The following is a 19,617-nucleotide window of genomic DNA, read 5'->3' on the forward strand; positions in this document are numbered from 1 at the left end:
TCTACAGAAAATCATTTGTGTGTTGAAACTTGATCTTTGTGTCTTACCCACTTCCACTCAACCTGATTATTGCCTCCAAATGGCATGATCATGTTGCATTAAGATGCAGATTTGCATGTTTGGGGTGAAGTGACAATGAAAATGCTCTTGTAGCACACTTGTTCGTCGTCTTAGAATCATCACATTGTAAGTAATCAGTGTGGTTTGACCTAGTTCGCTGTAAGTACTGAGATGAAAATATCTTCATAGTTTTGCTTTAGCTGCAGAATGGTAATAGCACAGCCAGTAATTAAAACAAACCCCAAAAAACCAAAACAAAGTCACACCTTTTATGGTTATGCATTTCCAGTCTCCCAGATGCTGCTGTTGGTGAAGACATGATGGATCAGTCACAGCCATGATTATTTGTTCTGTTGATTCAGCAGTGAGTCTAGAAAAGAGCTTCTGAATTTTCTCCTGAGGGTCTGAAACCTAAAGTAGATGTAATGTGTTGTTTTAGATAGGTTTCCCTCTAAAACCCAGTCAAGCTAAACTGGGCAAATTAATATTGAATTAAAGCTGCATCCACTGCATGTTTAGTAGACAACATTTTTCTTTGCCACAAAAGTTTGGTGAAGCAAATGAAATTACATCAAATTTAAGCACCAACAACTTTGAAGGAATTGGGGGACTGAATTGAGAATAAACTGAGATAAATAGAATATTTTTTGACTCAAGTGTCCTTTACAAGTCATGATACATCACTGACTATTTTCTGTTGTAAAAAACTAAAATGTGGACATATACACTAAAAAAAACCCATCCACACGTAGCCCCTATATGCTGGACCAAATCATCACATGTCTTGTTTGCAAAGTTGTGAGACAGAATAATTTATTGGAACAGATACAAGGTTTTGATCACAATCATCAATGCATAAAAGAACTATTAAAAAAAAATCATACTCTACACAGCATTTATCAGAATATAAGAAATATAGATTTACTCTTTAAAAACATCCATAAGCAACCCCAAGTTGGTCCCAGTAATAAGAATGAAAGGATCTTAATAAAAGTGGTCACTAACAGAAGATATCGGCTGTAGGCACATTCAGAACTCTAGGATACAGTGGACTCGCCTAAAAACAGTTATTTGTTCTGATGCTTATTACATACATACGTACAAATCTTTTCATGTAAGACAAAAACAACTTTAAAAATACAAGAAATATATACAATACATTTTCCTTGTTTCCTGGTTTTGTAACTTCCTGTTATCAATTATCTTGTAAAAAAAAAAAAACAAACAGAAGTTACAAAATTAGTATCTGACAAAACTCACTTGCGCTCATATGTATCCGGCCTGCTGTTCCAGTTTAAGTCTCTGAGCAGTTTGGGATGTTTATGTCTCTGAGTGTGTGTTTATCAGTATTATAGGGTAATGACGGTGCCATCCTCCTCCACCCCTCCCCTGGGCAGCGCAAGACTGTTTCGTGGGTCCGTTTTCAGAGAGCTGAGGATTTTGTGCAGGCTGCCGTTGCTGTGGCGGAGGGCTGGGTTGCTACTGTGATGCGGGGGCTGTACGTGGTGGTGACTGTGCTGGGACTGTTGGTGCTGAAGGTTCAGGTCTCTGTGGAGCTGGTAGCTGAGGCTGCTGTGTTGTTGTTGGTGGTGGTGGTGTTGGTGGTGTTGGTGGTGGTGGTGGGACCCTCCGTTGAGGCTCGGCTGGGTGTGGAAGGAGGCAGTTGAGACTACCGATGAAGGACGTGTGGGGGGGCTGGGAGGTGCTGCCGGGCCTGACAATGTTGTTGGTGGCTGCTGATGTGTGCGCGAAACACTGGACGCCAGGGAAGCATTGGACCTCTGAGACGGCCGCTTGAGGCTGTTTTCAATGACGATATCTGCCTCTTCGTCACTCTCCAGGTCGTCTTGGTACCCATGTGCTCCGGAGGACATCACTCCCACTGAGGCCACTGACAAACTTGGGTAACCAGTCGATCCGCTGCTATCAGACGATTGACCTGAGCTGCCTGAGATCCTGCTGCTGCGGACCACGTTGTTGCGCTGGTTCACCGGCTTGACCGTCACGATCAGGTTGTGGCTGTTGGCGATCATCATATCGGTTACCTGATCCAAGGACTTTCCAGTCACTTCGATGCCGTTCACCTCCAAGACCTCATCGTTAACTGCCAGCAGTCCGGTGCTTTCTGCCAACCCTCCAGGCACCAGCCGGGATATGAAGATGCCGGGGACTTTCTCCAGCCCATGTGGTGTCACCCGTACGCTGGTTCCATCTCGGATGTAAAAACCCAAGGGTTTGTCTGAGCCATGACGATACAGACGGACACGACGGTGAGATTCAGGTAAGATATCCACGTCAATGATGGAGGAGACGGGGCGGAAGTCCTGAGGCATGCCAATGCGGATCTGTGGCCGCTTGCGGTTGACGTCGTTGTTGCGCAGTGCGACCACTGCCTTCTTCTTACGTGTTATTGTGTTCATGCCAAAGTTAGCATAGTCGGCCTCCTCTGCAAAGAAACGAAAGGAGACAGAGAAACAGAAAGCAATGAGTGCACAGGTTTCATTATTATTAATATGCAGCACAGGTTGAAAACAGACATGCGCTTTTGACGTCTAATACCCGAGTAGTTTGAGAGAGTAGGATATGGAAAGTTAAAATAAACTGACAACAGAAAAGTTTCCATACTAAAACTACAAAACCTGTACTCATGAACACACCTTTAAATCAAACCACCTGCCTCTCAGGCTCGAGAACCTTTCTTCAAACTATGCACAGATGTGCTTGAAAAGAATTTTCCTGCAAGAGACCTGTTAATCATTTAAACAGATTTTATTCCACATGTGACATTAACACAGTTTTTATTATCGGAACCATAAACAAGACTTGAGTAGTTGCTGGTTTAGTGCTTAACTGTGTCCCTTTTAGAATGATGAGTCCAACTATGTATGAAAAATGACATGTGAGCATGTCAACTATATTCACATACTCCTACTACTGAGACGCCCTGTGTGTGTGCATGTTGAGATAAAATGCTGAGTGTGCAGAGCATTCCTGTCTGTGCTGACAGAGGTGACCCACCCTTCTGCTACCAGGCAGCTGTAGGGATTCCCAGTGTGCATTTCTGCACTCAGATACAAAAGGCACATATATGTACTATCCTCAGTACAAACAAAACTTGACAGACAGAGAAATACCGATTGTTCTTCCAGTTATACTACTGGAAAAAGTCTTCAGCGCTCCTCTAGCTTAACCTGAGAGTGAACTCAAAGGAAGACAAGACAATACATTGTGGAAAGAATGAGCTGTGAGGGAAGATCAGTGTGGTAATCTCAGTTAAAGCATGATGTTTCCAACCAGAGATTTAGAGCAATCAGTGAAACAATGAAAACCTTCATGGGAGGACTAGATCACCCTCGCAGTAAGAGAGAGACTTCTTCATAACAACATATCCGCTGACAAACATGCTCATGCACTCGCTCAGATAAAATAAAGGAGGGTGGATTGAGGCTTAGCGAAGAGTGGAATGAAGTAAGGTGAAATAAGATGTCACCTAAGAAAACCTGACTAAATGTGTTCATTGAGTTGTGGTTCTGGCAAAGTAACAGTCACATATGTGTGCTCCTTGTTAAAAACAAACAAACAAACAAACAAACAATAAAAAAAAACACACAAAAAAACATGATAGCTCTCTAATCTTCCCTTCTCAGGCAGACAGGAAATCTGGACACAGCAAAGCCTGATGTGACAGGAAGTGAGGGTCCCCAGGCGGGAGTATCCTGCACTTCCATGGTAACAGCGATGAGTCATCTTTGCCCTACTGTGTGGGACACCTGCTTTATAAAATTATTGTGTGTGTGTGTGTGTGTGTGTGTGTGGGGAGGTGTGTGTCTATGGGTGAGCACACTGTAATTTAGGGTCCCATCTTCAAAGTACACTGTGGAAGGAGAGAACACTAAAAACAAACATGGAGTCTCTGAGCAGAGCCAGCTGGCCAGTCGTCCCCCCAGCCTTGGAGGAGTGCGGACGTCTGCCATACAACTCCCTATGCAATGCTGACTCAATAATAAATGTCTTCCTCCAATACCTCCTCTTGCCCGTCCTGAGCAGAATGTTGACTAAGCAGGAGCATGTTTTTGTTACAGCGTTAGAGAAGAAATGGAGTGAATCTGGGGGAAATGGTGTGAATTTTGGTATGTGCTTCAATGTCGCCGTCAGGTGAAAAGAAGCAGCTTGTGGGGGTTGCCAGTGACACCGACCACAGTGCACATACGGATCTAGCAATGACTAAATTGAGGAAAATGAGGAACATGACAAAAACAAGAATGATAAATGAGTGTTAGTGAAATAGTAGATTGACGTCTCTTGGAACAGCATGAAATAATGTTGTCAAGTGCTCACAGACCCGAGCCAAACTGCTGTGCCAAAAACACATAATACCTGATAAAGAAATGGCTTGGAAAATGCCTCTTATCAACTTTTACTGCTTTAAAATCTTTTTTTTTTTTTTTTTTAAACAATTCTTTATGTTTTTTTTGCAAAAGCATCTGAGTATCATCAAACTTATAGTGCATGGTATTCTTAGTTTTCTATGCATGTCGTGGCAGAAGCTGATTTGATTGAATCCAGACAAGGCTTTTTGCTGCAGCACTGGAATTTCAGCCACAAGTGCAAGTCTGCCTGATGGGAACCATATTGGAGGGGAAAGTCTCATTACAGGTCTATGGTGCAACACCCTCCTCCTTCCACACCCTCACCTCACTGAAACCAACGGCACACCACACAGCCCACCACATCACCAGTATCTTTAGTAGAACAGACGATCTTTCAGTCAGAAATCCTATGGATACAACTATAATTATGCTTTCTGTGTGTAATGTCTCACAGCTGTTTTGCAAAATCCCATAAGAAGCCCATGCTGCTGTAATTTGTTGAAAGAAAGCTACAGATGCAAAGATGTGGATGGTGGTGCATTTGATATATCTTAGGGCAACAGCTGAAGAGGCAAGATTGAAGTAAAGTTGAGCATTGGCTAAATAAGGACACATATTTGTTACAATCCACCAGAATAAATATATCTTAAAGAGTCTATGTAAACCTATCTATATAATTACAAAACATCAAGTAATGCCACATAGTTTGCGGAAGAATGTGAATGCGAGCCAAGTAAGAAAGAAGGAAGGCTTTCAGACGACAATAACCTCAGGTGGAGCAGGTTCACGTTCAGAAAACCCTGAAGTCATCTCATATTTCAGGGGAGCGTGATACTACACATATTACCTTGAAGTGCACAAGAGCTAAACAATTAGTGAATCGAATATTCAAAAGATAAAATTAATCAACAACTATTTTGGTAATCAACGAATCATTTGAATCCAATTTCAATCAAAAATGTCAAACATTCACCTCCTCCAAATGTGAGAATGTGTTGCTTTTCTTTGTCTTGAATAATGGTTAATTGAACATCTTTGGTGGTTTTTGATGGTTGAAGATGTCACCTTGGGCTCTAGGTCATTGTGATTGGCCTTTCCCCCCCCAAATGATTGATCAGTTAAGATGAACTGATGATGAAAATAATTATTTGCAGCCATTATGTGCAGTATTCCTTCTATAACAAGTATGACTGAAGCTACTGCATATTCCCTTGGTCAGTAAAACCACTGGAGCATCATGGGATTACAGTATTTAGAGATGCCAAACAAATTAAAATGTCGAGTCATAGAACCAGGCTGTGGCAGCAAAACCCTGTCTGTCTATGTCTGTCTGCAGGGCTGGGCATTCATCAACCTGAAAAGGGTTTTTTTCCATTGCAAAGTTGCACATTATGTTCTCTGTTACTGGTGCACATTTTGCATTATCCTATAATGCAAGAAAATTACTCTGTTATTTAAGCTGCAAAAATGAAACCAAATCCAATTTTATAAAGATCACTAATTACTTCAAAGAAGCTAAGAATGAACTATCAGGTGTCTAAGCTTTCTAGACCTAGCTCAGCCGTGCCAAGTTTGGGACACACACACGCGCACGCACGCACGCACGCACACACACACACACACACACACACACACACACACACACCACACACACACACACACACACACACACACACGGTCTGTGGCGCAGGGCTAGACTAAGTGAGCACGTTCCAGCCGATCACACAAAGGTTATCGTAACAACTTCTGACAACCCTAATCCCAGCTACACTGAAGCATTATGGGTAAGCCAATGTGAACCCGTTGATCAAAGCCTGTCGGGTCACTGCCAGGCATCTGCAGGCTCAACAGCACCTCAGAACAAAAGCCTATTAGAAAAACTTGCTGTTTCAATTAGCTGTTACTCCATTATTTCCACACTGTTATTAATTACCAAATGTAATTTAGTGACCAGTGATGGAATATAAAACATGAGTTTAGGTGATACACAACCTAGGAACACCTACTGTGCATATAGTGTGCATGCTCAAACCAGCTGTTTGCATTTACCCTAAACCTCAGTTTGTTCGAAACTTAAGGTCAGGGAATTCCACTAAAAATCCAGCTAATAGTGAGGCTAAATGCTGACAGGGACGGAAAAACATTCATTCACTTAAATAACATTTAACATCTGTGGTAAAGAGTATCGGTGAGGGTAATGTGAGAGCTCTGACACAGCTTGGTGGATAAAGAAAGAGGGTCAGAAATTGACAGTGGGATTTCAACATTGCCACTTTTTCCATACTCGAGCTGGACTGAAGCTGAAACCCCATGACACCAGAAAACACCACCTAACGTGGCTCCAATCCATAACCCACGGAAGGTCGGGGGAAAGAGGTCGGAGGTGAAAAGACGGCTTCTTGGTGTCTCGACATTCTACTCCCTGCTGAAGAGTGTTGCAGTGTGTGTGAGTGTGTGTGTGAGTGTGTGTGTGTGTGTGTGTGTGTGTGTGTGTGTGTGTGTGTGTGTGTGTGTGTTGTGTGTGTGTGTGTGTATGCATGAAATTCGAGGAATGTGGGGATAAATGTAGATGGAGATATCTCCCAACAGGTTGAAGACCTGCATACATTCACAAGACAAGCACAGGCTGCTTTGAACCAAAGCAACTGGGTAATTTAAGCTTGCCAGGATATTGTTCAAGTCATATGATCATTGGCATATTTCTAATCTTCTTCGCAGCCACACTAAGTGCTAACTTTAATGAAAACTGAACTCAATCATATTTAAATTATTTAAAAAATAATGTGCAGCGCTTTCGTGTGATCCTGGTGCATTCAGAGAGGAGAAAACTAGTTTCTTTGTGATTCTCAGTTGCTGTTGAATGCCCCATGCTGTTTTCAAGCTTGCAAAGCAGAGGAAAAAGTGGAAAAATAGTCTTTGTTCCACTGAAGCCCACCTCTAGTTAACCAAAGCTGTGAAAAGAAGGCCCTTTAAAGTCCTACTGCTTTCCACCATTTCCCATAAAAAGTCAGGAATCTAAAGAGTTTTATGATCAGCCATTAAGGGCTCTGCACACTTGTTCCTGGCACGTCTTCTTACATTCACTACTGACTCGACAAAACTGTAAACACAGACTGAAAAGACGATGGAAATGAACCAAAACAAAAACACTTCCATTTTTACACTGTGCCTCAAATTCTTTTTATGCTTAATTACATGTGTGATGCAATGTGCGTAATACACAAACAGTACCATAATATTTATCAACAGGGAATTTGTATTGTGTGTGTGTGTGTGTGTGTGTGTGTGTATGTGCATGCCACTATGTGAGCACTGACATGAAAAGGTAGACTGTTACAAACACAAGCGTTAGCGCCTGGCTTCACATAAGTGAAAGCTCCACACCACAGCATGACTGGTATGAGACTACTAAGCGGCACCATAATAACAACACAGACGTTTAGACTAATGATGTTTGAAGAGGTGAGTGGGGCCGGCTTCATCTGTGATATTTCACACGGAAATTTGTGAAAGTTGGGACGATAAGTATTTTTGGTACACCAGTGTTGGCAGAGGGAACATCACGAGGAGAAACGCAAGCAGCTGCTGGAGCTAAAACCAGAATTCATATTGATTTGTATGATTTGTCAGTGCTGTGTCTGTAGTATTATGTTATGCAATGTTAATGTACATGAATGGAAGTCTCTGTGCTTAGTGGCCAGTACATGTTGAATGTGTCTTCACACAAAGCTCCGACCCTGACCTCTGATTGGCTGATTGGAGTCACTGTCAAAGCAGCTGTAAAAAAATATTTAAAAAAAGGAACATGACAATTAGCCATTGAAAGCGCTAACAAGTGCTATATTGTTAATCAGAAGGCTTGTGTTCAATTACTGCTGATTTTTTAAAACATAACTTTATCTGTGAAAAGCCTTGTTGGTATGTGCATGCGAGAGTTGGGTTAGAGGCAGCAACATCAACACCCTCCTAACAGCTTTAGCGGTGGCCCCTCAGGGGTGCGACCCCTCTGGTAACGATATTTTTATCCAGTGATATGACCCAGACACTCACAGCCCAGCTGAGGAACTTCACAAACACACAATCCTTTCAGACTGCTTCACAGAAGCAATGACATCAGGCCATGCAAAGAACTCTGCATTACAGTTGGGCATTGAGATATATGAAGCATGCATGAAATTCTAATTATACGCCACATGCTAGACTTAACATCTTGAGCACAGATCGACCTATCGTCACTGTCGCAGTGAAAACTATGCAACCCCCAAATTAAGGGAAACTTAACTTAGCTTAGCATACAGACATGAAAGTGCCATCATCTTCTTGTCTGACTCTTGGGTAGAATTTCCCAAAATGTTGAACCATTTCTTTAAGTATGGATTAAGCTTCTACTTCTTAAGCTAATAAGCCATTTAAAAACAGGAGCTCATGTAAAAAACGTCATGTCACAGAGCTGATAAAAAGGGCATGAGAGGTTGACTCTATATTCATCAGTTCACTACTGTATACTCTAACGACAGCCACCTCTGGCCTGTTGCTATGTCTACAGCATATCCAGCTACAGTCCATCTATGCAAGTGACATTCCTGCACCCCAACAACCCCCCCTCCCAGCCCCCATCATGGTCTTCGGCCAAGCGTGACAAAGTGCTTAGTGACAGGAGAGACCATAATCACTAGAGAGAGAGAGAGACAGACAGAGAGAGAGAGAGAGAGAGAGAGAGAGAGAGAGAGAGAAAATGGTGAATAGTGCTCGACCCTGCTGCCTTTTGCATTAGGTCACTGGATGCTGCAGCAGTGGGCTTCATTCCTGGGCCCCACATATAGACATATAGACACATACACACAAAGCTGGAACCTCCTCACTTATAGCAATATAGCATGAAGTAGAACGGGATGAAACAGCTCATGACAGAGCAGAGCCATGCAGGACGAAGCGAGGCAGCCCAGTACAATGCTGTACAGTATGCATATGTGTCCACTGAAACATTTTTTCTCCTTTACTGACCATTTGCATTTTTTCTTTTGGTAGTGTTTGCATTATAAAAGACAAGATTTAATGAAATGCAGAGCGCTTTGTGTCGCTTTCCTCCTCATAGCGTGGGGTTCAGAAATAGCTGGTTTTCACGATGACTCTCCAGTGGTTTCATAAAACGAATCCAAATACAGAAAAATGAGCTGAACAGCACTTTTCTACATCTCTTTCCCATGTAACAGAACTGCAGTGAATAAAAAAAAAAAAAAGAAAAAAAAAAAAAGAGGCTTTTCTCTTCTAATGCAGTTCCGTTTGCAGTTGCCATGTCAAGTTTTCACCTTTGTCAAAATAAAATGCATGTGCAGCCCCTTCTAATGAGACGTACACATATGAACGTATTGAATGAACCAAAACAATCAGTATTCTTGGACGTCTCCTCTCCTTCCCCATTGGAGACAGCCGGGAAGTCTATCTGTGTGTTTAGGGGCTGACTGCTGCCAAGACGTTCAGCTAACACTAACATGGAAAAAGAATCCAGACAGAATAAAGAAGAACTTTTTTTTTTAAACATGCAAACATATTTCGCATTCTTGTAGGGGTGGTTGAGGCAGCGCCCGGGTGGAAATTTGGAGAAGCTCGATAAACATACGTGGTTATAATCGACAGCTGCTCTGAAGGTCTGGGTTTGAACTTACTAGAAGTTTCTGTGATCTTATGCATGCTCTGAAATGCTAGGTGCAAAGTAATGAAGTACATTTAGCTAAGTACTGCACTTGAGCACAATTTAAAAAGGTATTTGTACCTTATTGTGTATTTCAATTTTATGCTAGTTTATACTTGTATTTCAACATTTTTATTGACTACATGCCAGCTTCACTGAAAAGAAGCCACTGTGCATACTTTTACTTTTGATATTTTACATCCATTTTGCTTGTAATACTGATTTGGTTTTACACATTTTTCAATGCAGGACTTTTACATGTAATGAAGTATTTTACATTGTGGTATTACTAATTATAATCGGAATATTTCTTACACACATACACACAAGCAACAACTGCTTTCACTTTTATGTGAACTGTGGACCTGCTCATTCCAGAAAGATGTGGTAGAAAAAAAAGTCTTAGAGGCTTTGTATTAGCATTATGCTTCAGGTAAATTAAAAAAAAAAAAAAAAAAAAAAAAAAACTGTAGAGAGTATGAGACTCATACATACTGTATATGTGCTGGGTATCACTTTGCATGCACTCCCTGCACTCATTTCTCTCCCAGTTACTGCGGCACATAGGGGCCGAGCTGCACATCTGGGACAAGTTAAATGGAGCTGCCTTGTCTGCTCCGTTCTGGCTTAGTCTATGTGGTGGGGTTGGGTGGGGAGAGTCACAGGTTTAAGATTCGCTACAGGTATCACCCCCCCCCCCCCCAATAACACACATATGCATACGTATGCATGCACACGCACACACATGCACGCACGCACTGGACCCCACACAGCACAAGCAACTTTATTCACACACATGCAGATGCTGGGCCAAATCACATGGGGAACAGAGGTTAAGACCAAGAGAAGAGTATTTAAAGAAGAAGGGAGTAGGAGAGTGCATGTGCGTGCATAAGGAGATTAACCTGTGTGTGTGTGTGTGTATATGAGGGGGCTGACACATAACAGAGGAGAGGAGGGTGAAACATCAAAGAGGAAGGAAGAGGAGAGCGATGGAGTAGACAGGTCTTGCATTCCTCAAAAGGAACAATCTACACTCCCCCCCACCTTCAAGGAAAAAAAAAAAAAAAAAGTGCCGGTGGGGGTTCAAACCTTCCTGCCTCCACCTCCTCCTTCTACTACTGCTTCTAGTTTTAAGTCTTCTGTTGATTTAAGTTCCACAAAGTCTCCACTGCCATCTGGCCCACAGGTACCCGCGCTGCCTTTACTGCTCACTACCCATGCAAAGATATAAATAAATGTCACTGTGGAATACAAAGTTAATGGAAATCTTGGACTCTTTTCTTAAGAAGAGATATACTGGGCAATAAACAGGGGGCAGATTTCTTCATTTCAAAGAGAACAATGAACAATCAGACTCAAGTGTAAACATTAAAAAACAAGTCCCACAATCATATGACAAATAATACATTTCACAGGCATTCTGGCAACGACGCAGTAAGGGGAAATAGATTCTGGCAGTGTAGTGGTGACACAAGTCACAGCAGCAGACTTGGACTAAAGTCCTTGCCACCTGTCTGGCCTTCTGTTTGTATGAGAGTCCATGTGAGTGATTAAGTGGGTGCGTGTGAGCGAGAACAGACTTAAGGATAACACAGACAGAATGACTCTAAATGACCCTAAAACTAAGAGGAAACATGAGATATTGTTTCCTGATAGACAATTTTTCTTCCAATATTCCTCCTCTCTTATACACAAGCCAATACTACTATGAGAAAGACATTCAGATAACAACATAACATAATAACAGTCGCTGTATAAACTCTCAGTTCCTCTCCAACACTCACAAACCAGAGCGTGAGCTTAGCCGCCTTCAGCCTCTTCGACCATCAAATAATGTTTAATGAGCCCCAGGCTGAAAAGATTTGCCCTCAGTTGGATTTGCTTCACATTGTTTAATGAAGAGAACAATATTTATGAGTCCTGTGTGAATATTATTCATGCGGGCCCACTTAAGGAGCGAAAGAAAGGGAACAACGGTTCATTTGCAGTAGTTTGTTGAGATAGTTTTATAAGAAAATGAATAAACCTGTCTAATGTTGTAGTAGTGTTGAAATTATTCATGTTATTTAAATAGCTGCAAACAGGTTAGGGGGATTAGGGAGAGCTAAGAATAATAAACCCACATGTAAAGAGGATGCGGTGGTTGCTGTGGATGGGTGTATAAACCACTGAAACCTGCAATAACATACCTTAAGTCTGTGTATTTAGCCATCTAACATGAGAACAGTCTCATCTATATTTGGAAGCCAAATGCAGGAACTGACACATCTAAATGCTGTAATTGTATTACAACAGTATATATTTCTAATAAACTTAAAAGCATAAATGAGTTGACTTTATGGGCTTTCTGGTTTCTGGCATGCGTTTGTTTTGTGTCCTTTAGAGACCAATCCCTTCTGCTATCTAGAGGTCTTCACTCCCAAAATAGAAGAGTGGAAAACATGCATATTTTAGTTCTTTAAAAAGAGAGCAGATTTTAATAGACCAGAGGATCATTTGGCCCAAACACGACACAAATAGAAAGACAACACCAGCACCTGCACTAGCACTATGTGCAATAAATTAACAAGCAACAAATAATAATTATAGGAACAATGTCATAGAAAAGTCATAGAAACTAATTCCAAAAGCAATTTGTATGCTTCAAAGCTAATTTACAAAAATAATGGAAGACCTATTTTCATCCCCTGCACCGACAAGTAGAAGGCACAGTAGAGCGCATACCTGACTTAACATTTTCTTCCACCAAATACGGATTATTATTTGGATCTGCCCCAAATTGGACTCACTCATAGATGTCAACACCAATGTAATAAATAAAACTCCAAAAAATACCTGTCATTTAAGCTAGTGACACAAATCTTTTACACGGTCTACTGATATCCAAAAATATTTTCTCCTGTGGTGATTACAACTTATCATTTGAGCTAATGAGTATGCTCGGATCCATTCCAGTCCCCTTAGCTGGACAGAGACCCGGGACCTGTGGCAGTAAAAGATGACCCCACCCGATTAGAGCAGCTATAGTTGGGTCCTGGACTCATTTCTTCTACTACTACCCCTTTGTCCTTCTTAACCTCTTTGGCACTGACCTGAACTAGAGTCAATCTCTAACCTTTTATCAGCTGCAGGGGACAGACAACAAGCAGACTAGGAGGATTATGGGGGCTCACTCTCTCTCTCTCTCTCTCTCTCTCTCTCCCTCTGTGACATTCAAGCAGATAGGTAAGGAAATGAGACAATCGAGGAAGCAGACAAATACAGACTCGAAAATGGACAAATTTCCTTCCGTAAACAGGTGAAAAGAGTAAAAACTCATCATGCTGCCTGTGAGACAATTTCAATTTCATTTGTGGTAAACTGCTTGTTTAAGGGGGAACAGAGAGAGAATGAGAAAGAGAGAGAGAGAGAGAAAGAGAGAGAGAGAGACAGACAGACTGAGAAAGGAAGAGACTGTCTGTCTTCACAGAAGAGGTCTTGCTGAGAAGGTCTTACATCAGCCCACAGGAAAAGTGATCCTTTGTTATGAAGCTGCCTCTGGAGACATTCAGCTCATTCACACCATGGGCAAGAAAAATAACCCCTCACGATACAACTCGACTTATAAGTGGCCAGAGAAAATGTTGTCTCCGAATGCGAGTGAGATCATTTTTTATCCTTATCCAAGCAGACGAAGACAAATACACAGTCACTCTCTCTCACACACACACACAGACACACAGACAAAGACACACACACACACACACACACACAGACACAGACACACACGAACGTGCATTGTTTTGCAACAGATCGGTGTGATAGTCTTGGCTGAATATGGGCTTCTTGTTCACTTTGGTTGTTGATCCAGTTTGACATTTGCATTCTTAATCCTTTGAAGGGGATCCAGCATGAGATTTGCACTGGTATGTGTTGGATCCTGCCATTAGCGCAGGCTCCCTCACTGACCTCTATTCAGTCATGAACAAGGGTCAATGAAAAGCCCCTTTCCGGCCTCCAGGTGAGGGCCCCCCATTCCCCGGTTGTGATTGGGCAAATCCTTTGCAAGCTTGGACAGGCCTCAGTCCCATCCTCCCCTGCACCTGAAAATACCAACACCCTGTCTTACACAACCACACAGCATAACAGAACACTTCCTGTGTGTGGTGACACAGATCCTTGGTTCTTCCTGCTCCTGCTTTGCTCCACTGACTCCATTTGTGTTTTCCTTCATCGCTGCAGCCATATCACTACTCTCTCTCTCTCTCTCTCACACACACACACACACACACACACACACACACACACACACACACACACACACACACACACACACACACACACACACACACACACACAGCATATCAAAACTATCTGTGGGAGAATTTCCACATGAGCTGTCAGTGTCCATTGTTTCAGCGAGTCTCTGGGACACAATTCATATCAGCACAAGAGTCAGGGCTCATTCCTCCCCTCCTCCATTCTTTTCCTTCCTCTCCCATCCTGAACTGCTGAGTTGGCCTGATTCAACCACCAACTCGGGGGAGGTGGGGGTGGGGGTGAGGTGGGGGGGTGGGGGGGTGGTGGTGGTGGGGGGGGGCAGGGGGAGAGAAGGGGCAGCGTCTTCTCACGGTGTGTCTGTCTATTTCTGCGAGACATTTGTGAGTCAGTTCAGGAGTTTGTAAGACAGCATATTTTACTGAATAGGAAGGCTTTCTAAAAATGTTATTTATGATGGTTTATTAATGAATGTACCAGTGCAGCATCCATTTAAAATGGGCTCAGTGGCAGAGAGTAAACCAGACAAATCCACCTTTATGTGACTATTACTAAAAGGTATGCAGTAGGGGTTTTTTTTGTTGTTGTAATAAAATCTGAATTACTCACTTTGAGGCCTCCTCACCCCTCTTCTCGAGAACATTTACTGTACATGAGGACACAGTGAAGACACCCTCTTGAATATTGTATATCAAAGAACTCTTGCCCAATTTCCTTTGGCATTAACACAGTGAGCTTATCCTGAATCACAGATGTATTAATGAAAATGTTATGCAAAAAGCAGCTGAGGATCTCTAGCTCTGAATCATTCAACTGATCACTTAAGACAGACTGGCTCTATAGTAAAGCAAAGTAAACCATTAAAACCAAATATCCAATGACCAATTGAAAACTGCAGACACTCTTCCAAGATCAATCAATTACACCATGAACAAACCACAAATAAAACACCAGCTTTAGATCCGCTTTGTGATTTACTTTGATGTTAAATGAATTTTGCAGTGGCTACTGTCAGGCTCATTGCCACGTCTGGTGATTTGTGAAAGCCAATCATAAACACTTCTGGCTTTACTCTAGCCAATCAAAGCACTGCAGTGCATGTTATGGCTGAAGAATTCTCAGACTGGTGAGGGGCATGACAGCTTGTCTCATTGTTTTAGCCTCATGACCTATATATGGCTATACTTTTAGCTGGCTGTAATTGTTCTTTTAATTCCTCGAGTGCGTGCGCACGCACGCACACACACACACAAACACAAACACACACACACACACACACACACACACACACACACACACACACACACACACACACACACACACACACACACACACACACTAGTCCCCACAAATCAATGCACTTATCTACCATCATCTGGAGGTAAAAAAGGTTACGTTCAGTTCTTTCAGAAAATATGATGAATAACTCTAAAATGCAGCCCCCTTTTTTTGCCCCCCCCCCCCAAAAAAAAAACAACAACAAAATGGCCTCAGATTTCGTCAGTGTGGCTTGGCCGCAAGGGGATACCAGAAGAATAAACAACCCTAAAGAAACAGTCGACTCCCTCTCAGCAGACCAGAAAAAAACACATCCAACATTCACTAAATGGGTTGTGACACATAAACATTCCTTTTTAATGCTAAAGGCATGATCATCTGTTCATTGTGAACATGGAAAAGCTGCATGTAATCATTTTAGTCATTGTGTTGTGCACACATGGTCTGTGACGTAGTATCTCCACTTTAGGGATCCTGAAAAGAAAAAAAACAAAAAAAAACAAAACAAAACAAAAACAAACAAACAAAAAAAAAAAACATGCAGACAGAAGGACACGATCAAGAGTTCATACACACACACATACACAGCCTGTAGCAGCCTGGCTTTCATGCTCAGTGGATTTAGTTCTGGATGGTTCTTGCCTCAGGGAGTGAACTTCTGACCAGGGTCATCAAATGGGGAAAATAAATGACTTCATGTGCTACGAGGTCGAGCACATCTGATTGGTTTCAGGGGACAAGGAGTGTGTTTGTGTGCGTTTGCAATGTATAGTATTTATAGCATATGAGCCCGCCATGTGTACCAGCAGCAATAAGCACAACAGACTCCACTACTTTCAAAGCAAAGTAGGAAGTTAATTGCCTCACTTAAATTATAAACTAGGTGGGCTGATATATTTATTTGTTTATTAACTAAATATTAGGCGAGCTACCAGCAGTGAGTATGAGCTTGTTTTTTGTAGCCAAGACACAGCTAACCTAAAGTAAGCTGGGTGGCTCTAAACCTTGCCAGTGGTGAGTGTGTTTGCTGCGGATGAGCTGTCGAGAAGCAAAGTCAGTCCCTCCTTTGTAATTATGGACTCTCAAAATAACCCTTTGCAGAGGCAATACTAGGTTGATGTTGTGCTAGCTAGCTCTGGGGCTCAACTTGCTTATATCAGAAAGTTGCATGCTGTCTCCGAGGCCAGAAAAAGAAGTGGATGTGGTGCTATTGTTTAGAAGATGACAATTCAAATGAGCGGTTTGGAAATGATCCAAAGTTTTTGAAGTGTAACTCCCACCGAAAAACCAGGAGGAAAAAAAATCTTAAGATCCTGAAGAATTTCAAACTGTAGCCTAACCCTGGAAGAGATGGTGTGTGTGTGGACGGCAAACCCAAAGAAGACTCAGACATGGTGGGAAATTTGTGAAAAAAAAAAAAAAAAAAAAAAAAACCTGAATGAAAAGACATCCAGCATTTTGTTCTCATGTGTGCATCAGTGACACTCTTTTCTAGCAACCCTGTATGGTCTGATGAGGCGAGGTAAACGAGCATATCCTCAAAAGGACACAAATCCCTCGCTCAAACTTGTGTTGATAACATTAGCATATGTGAATTAGTGTGAGTTTTCAGATGCACTGGCAGAGCGTGCCTGGCCTTGTCCTTCAGTAGAGCTGTAATTAAACAGGAACTGCAGTGAGCAGTCCCACAGCGAGCCGTCTCTGCACAAACCAGCGACTCCTCCCTCAAAAACCCACTAACACCCACCCAGCGTCCATATTCCCCGCTCTCTCTAACCCCAAATCTTCACCCTCTTCCCTCACTTTGCTCGTGGCTCGGTTCTAAACTTGGCCTGGGAATTTTCCACTGCATTCTCTTATTCAACCAGTCTCAGTATTGTCTCAGTCCTGGCTGAAGGAAAAACCGTCCCTTCACTGTTAGTTACCATAAACTTATGATGTTTAGTGTGTTAGAGTAGGTATTTTCTGTGTATGTTCACCCCTCAACGTGTCATGCAAACTTCAGCAAATTACTTCCTATATTTCTTAAAATGATTTTTCAATCACATCTGAAGGGCCCATCGCTTTTCTAGTCTGTAAGGATGACTGCATAGTCGCATATGATAAAACTGGTTAGTGGCCTTCTCGATGCAAAATGGAGAATCTAAAAACAAGCTGTTACTCTTTGAGTCTGAGGGGCTGACGGCAAAACCCAATTTTAAAGGAATAGTCCAACATTTTGGAAAATGCATTTAGTCGCTTTCTAGCAGAGAGAAATGAGAAGATTCACTCCAGTCTCATGTTTGCGCAACAAAACCCACCTACCAGCACCTCTACACCTCTCATTTGTTTAGTGTGTACAAAAAACAAGACAAGCTAGCTTTTCATGCTAAGCTAACCAGCTGCTAGCCATAGCCTTATACAGATATGAGAGTGGTGTCAATCTTCTGATCTAACTCTCAGCTAGAAAGTGAAAAATGCCAAAATGCTGAACTAATCCTTTTATTAAGAATCTTAAGATTAAGTTTTAGAACTTTTCTGTAATACATGAGAATAAGAAAATGTACCACCATACAAACATTTTCTGCTTTTTAATGTTCATTTTCTATAGAAATCAAATGTAAAATGCTGGAGAAGGGCTCCAAAATAAGGTAAAATTCTACTGTAAATAGATAAACAACTGTCTACACTGCTGTCTGGCCCAAAACAAGCCCTGCCCATTATTCATATGACAACATACAAACAAACACACAAACAAAAGAAAAGCCCGCACACTGTTGGAAATTCTAGGTCACACACGTTTGTAGGATCTCATTCCACTTTCAAGCTCGGAAAAGAAATAGTGCACTCAAATATTTCAAGCTTGATTTCTCACTTTGAAGGTTCATGCTGCTGAGGAGTGGCTGTAGTGGTGGTGGTGGCTTAGGAAGTTGTTTGTTTGTCCCTGAAGGACCGGCTATATTCATCACATCCAGCATACAATTTCCAGGGGCCTGCGTCTCTGGGCTTATTTAGATGCAGGATGAGGTCAATTTCGACTCAGCCACTGAGTTTTTGAGAGTCGGAGCAGTCAGACAGTCATAACAGAAGGTCTGTCAAGGTATTGAGGCATTTCTGAATTGAGAGCAGCTGTGTGTATTGTTCATTTTTACCAAAATGAAGAACTGCAAATCATCTGCATCCTACAGGAAATTTGCACGTCAAACATTGGAGAAAACATTTAACACTTTTTCGACAACTTGTGATCATGCAAAACCATAAAGGCGACTCTGTTGACTTTCGGGTTTTGAACACGCAAAAATAAATCTCTGAAATGCTTATCAAAAAGTGAGCAACAGATTGGAGGAATGCCCTGACACAGACACTCCTGTCCCACACTGTCTGGAAACTTCATTGTGGGGGAGCGCGGACTCAGTTCAAAGCTGGGGTCGTAAACCAAAATGAAAGCAGGGACTTAGGAAACACAAACACCAATATAGTTTTGCCAAACACAACAGCCCCTCACAAGTTTAATTAAAACACAGGACCTCCCCTTCTGGGCTTCAGGAACAGAGAGGAGGACTGAACATGTGTGTCAGCTGCGATTTGTGACGCATATGAACAAGAAATCATGTGTGCATCCGCTACAAGGATATGCTTTGTTACAGTTAAAGCAAAAGACTGCTGTTGTGCAGTTACCATAAAATGACTCAGTTCACAAACACACATTAAGTACAAAGTGAATGTAATGGAACTGAGTGTGTGTGTGTGTGTGCGTGCATCTAGCTGCATGTTTAAAATGGGTGTGGATTTGTGTGTTTGTGCTCAGTCATGCACATGTTTGTCCCTTTTTTTTGTGTGTGCCAGCTGACATGATATACAGCATCATCCAAGCTGGTTTGCAGTGTCTTCACAGTCAGAGGCACAAAGAGAGGCAGCTCTCCGTCGGACATGGCTGCTGCTGCTCTGTCCTGCTCCTGGCATCTCCATCACACTTTA

At 42.1% G+C, this 19,617-nt stretch overlaps 1 protein-coding gene across 1 annotated transcript in view; it reads right to left on the bottom strand.

Moving 5' to 3' along the window:
• Positions 1-856: 856 nt before the first annotated feature.
• The window catches only part of pard6gb (par-6 family cell polarity regulator gamma b), a 32,153-nt gene continuing 13,392 nt past the window's right edge, over positions 857-19,617 (bottom strand). Inside the window, exon 3 of the mRNA XM_056400079.1 lies at positions 857-2,506. Coding sequence (XP_056256054.1) covers positions 1,410-2,506 — 1,097 coding nt within the window. The 3' untranslated portion in view covers positions 857-1,409. The remainder of the gene's footprint in view (positions 2,507-19,617) is intronic.

This window comes from Seriola aureovittata, chromosome 16 (assembly GCF_021018895.1).
Source record: "Seriola aureovittata isolate HTS-2021-v1 ecotype China chromosome 16, ASM2101889v1, whole genome shotgun sequence".
Taxonomy (NCBI): Eukaryota; Metazoa; Chordata; class Actinopteri; order Carangiformes; family Carangidae; genus Seriola; species Seriola aureovittata.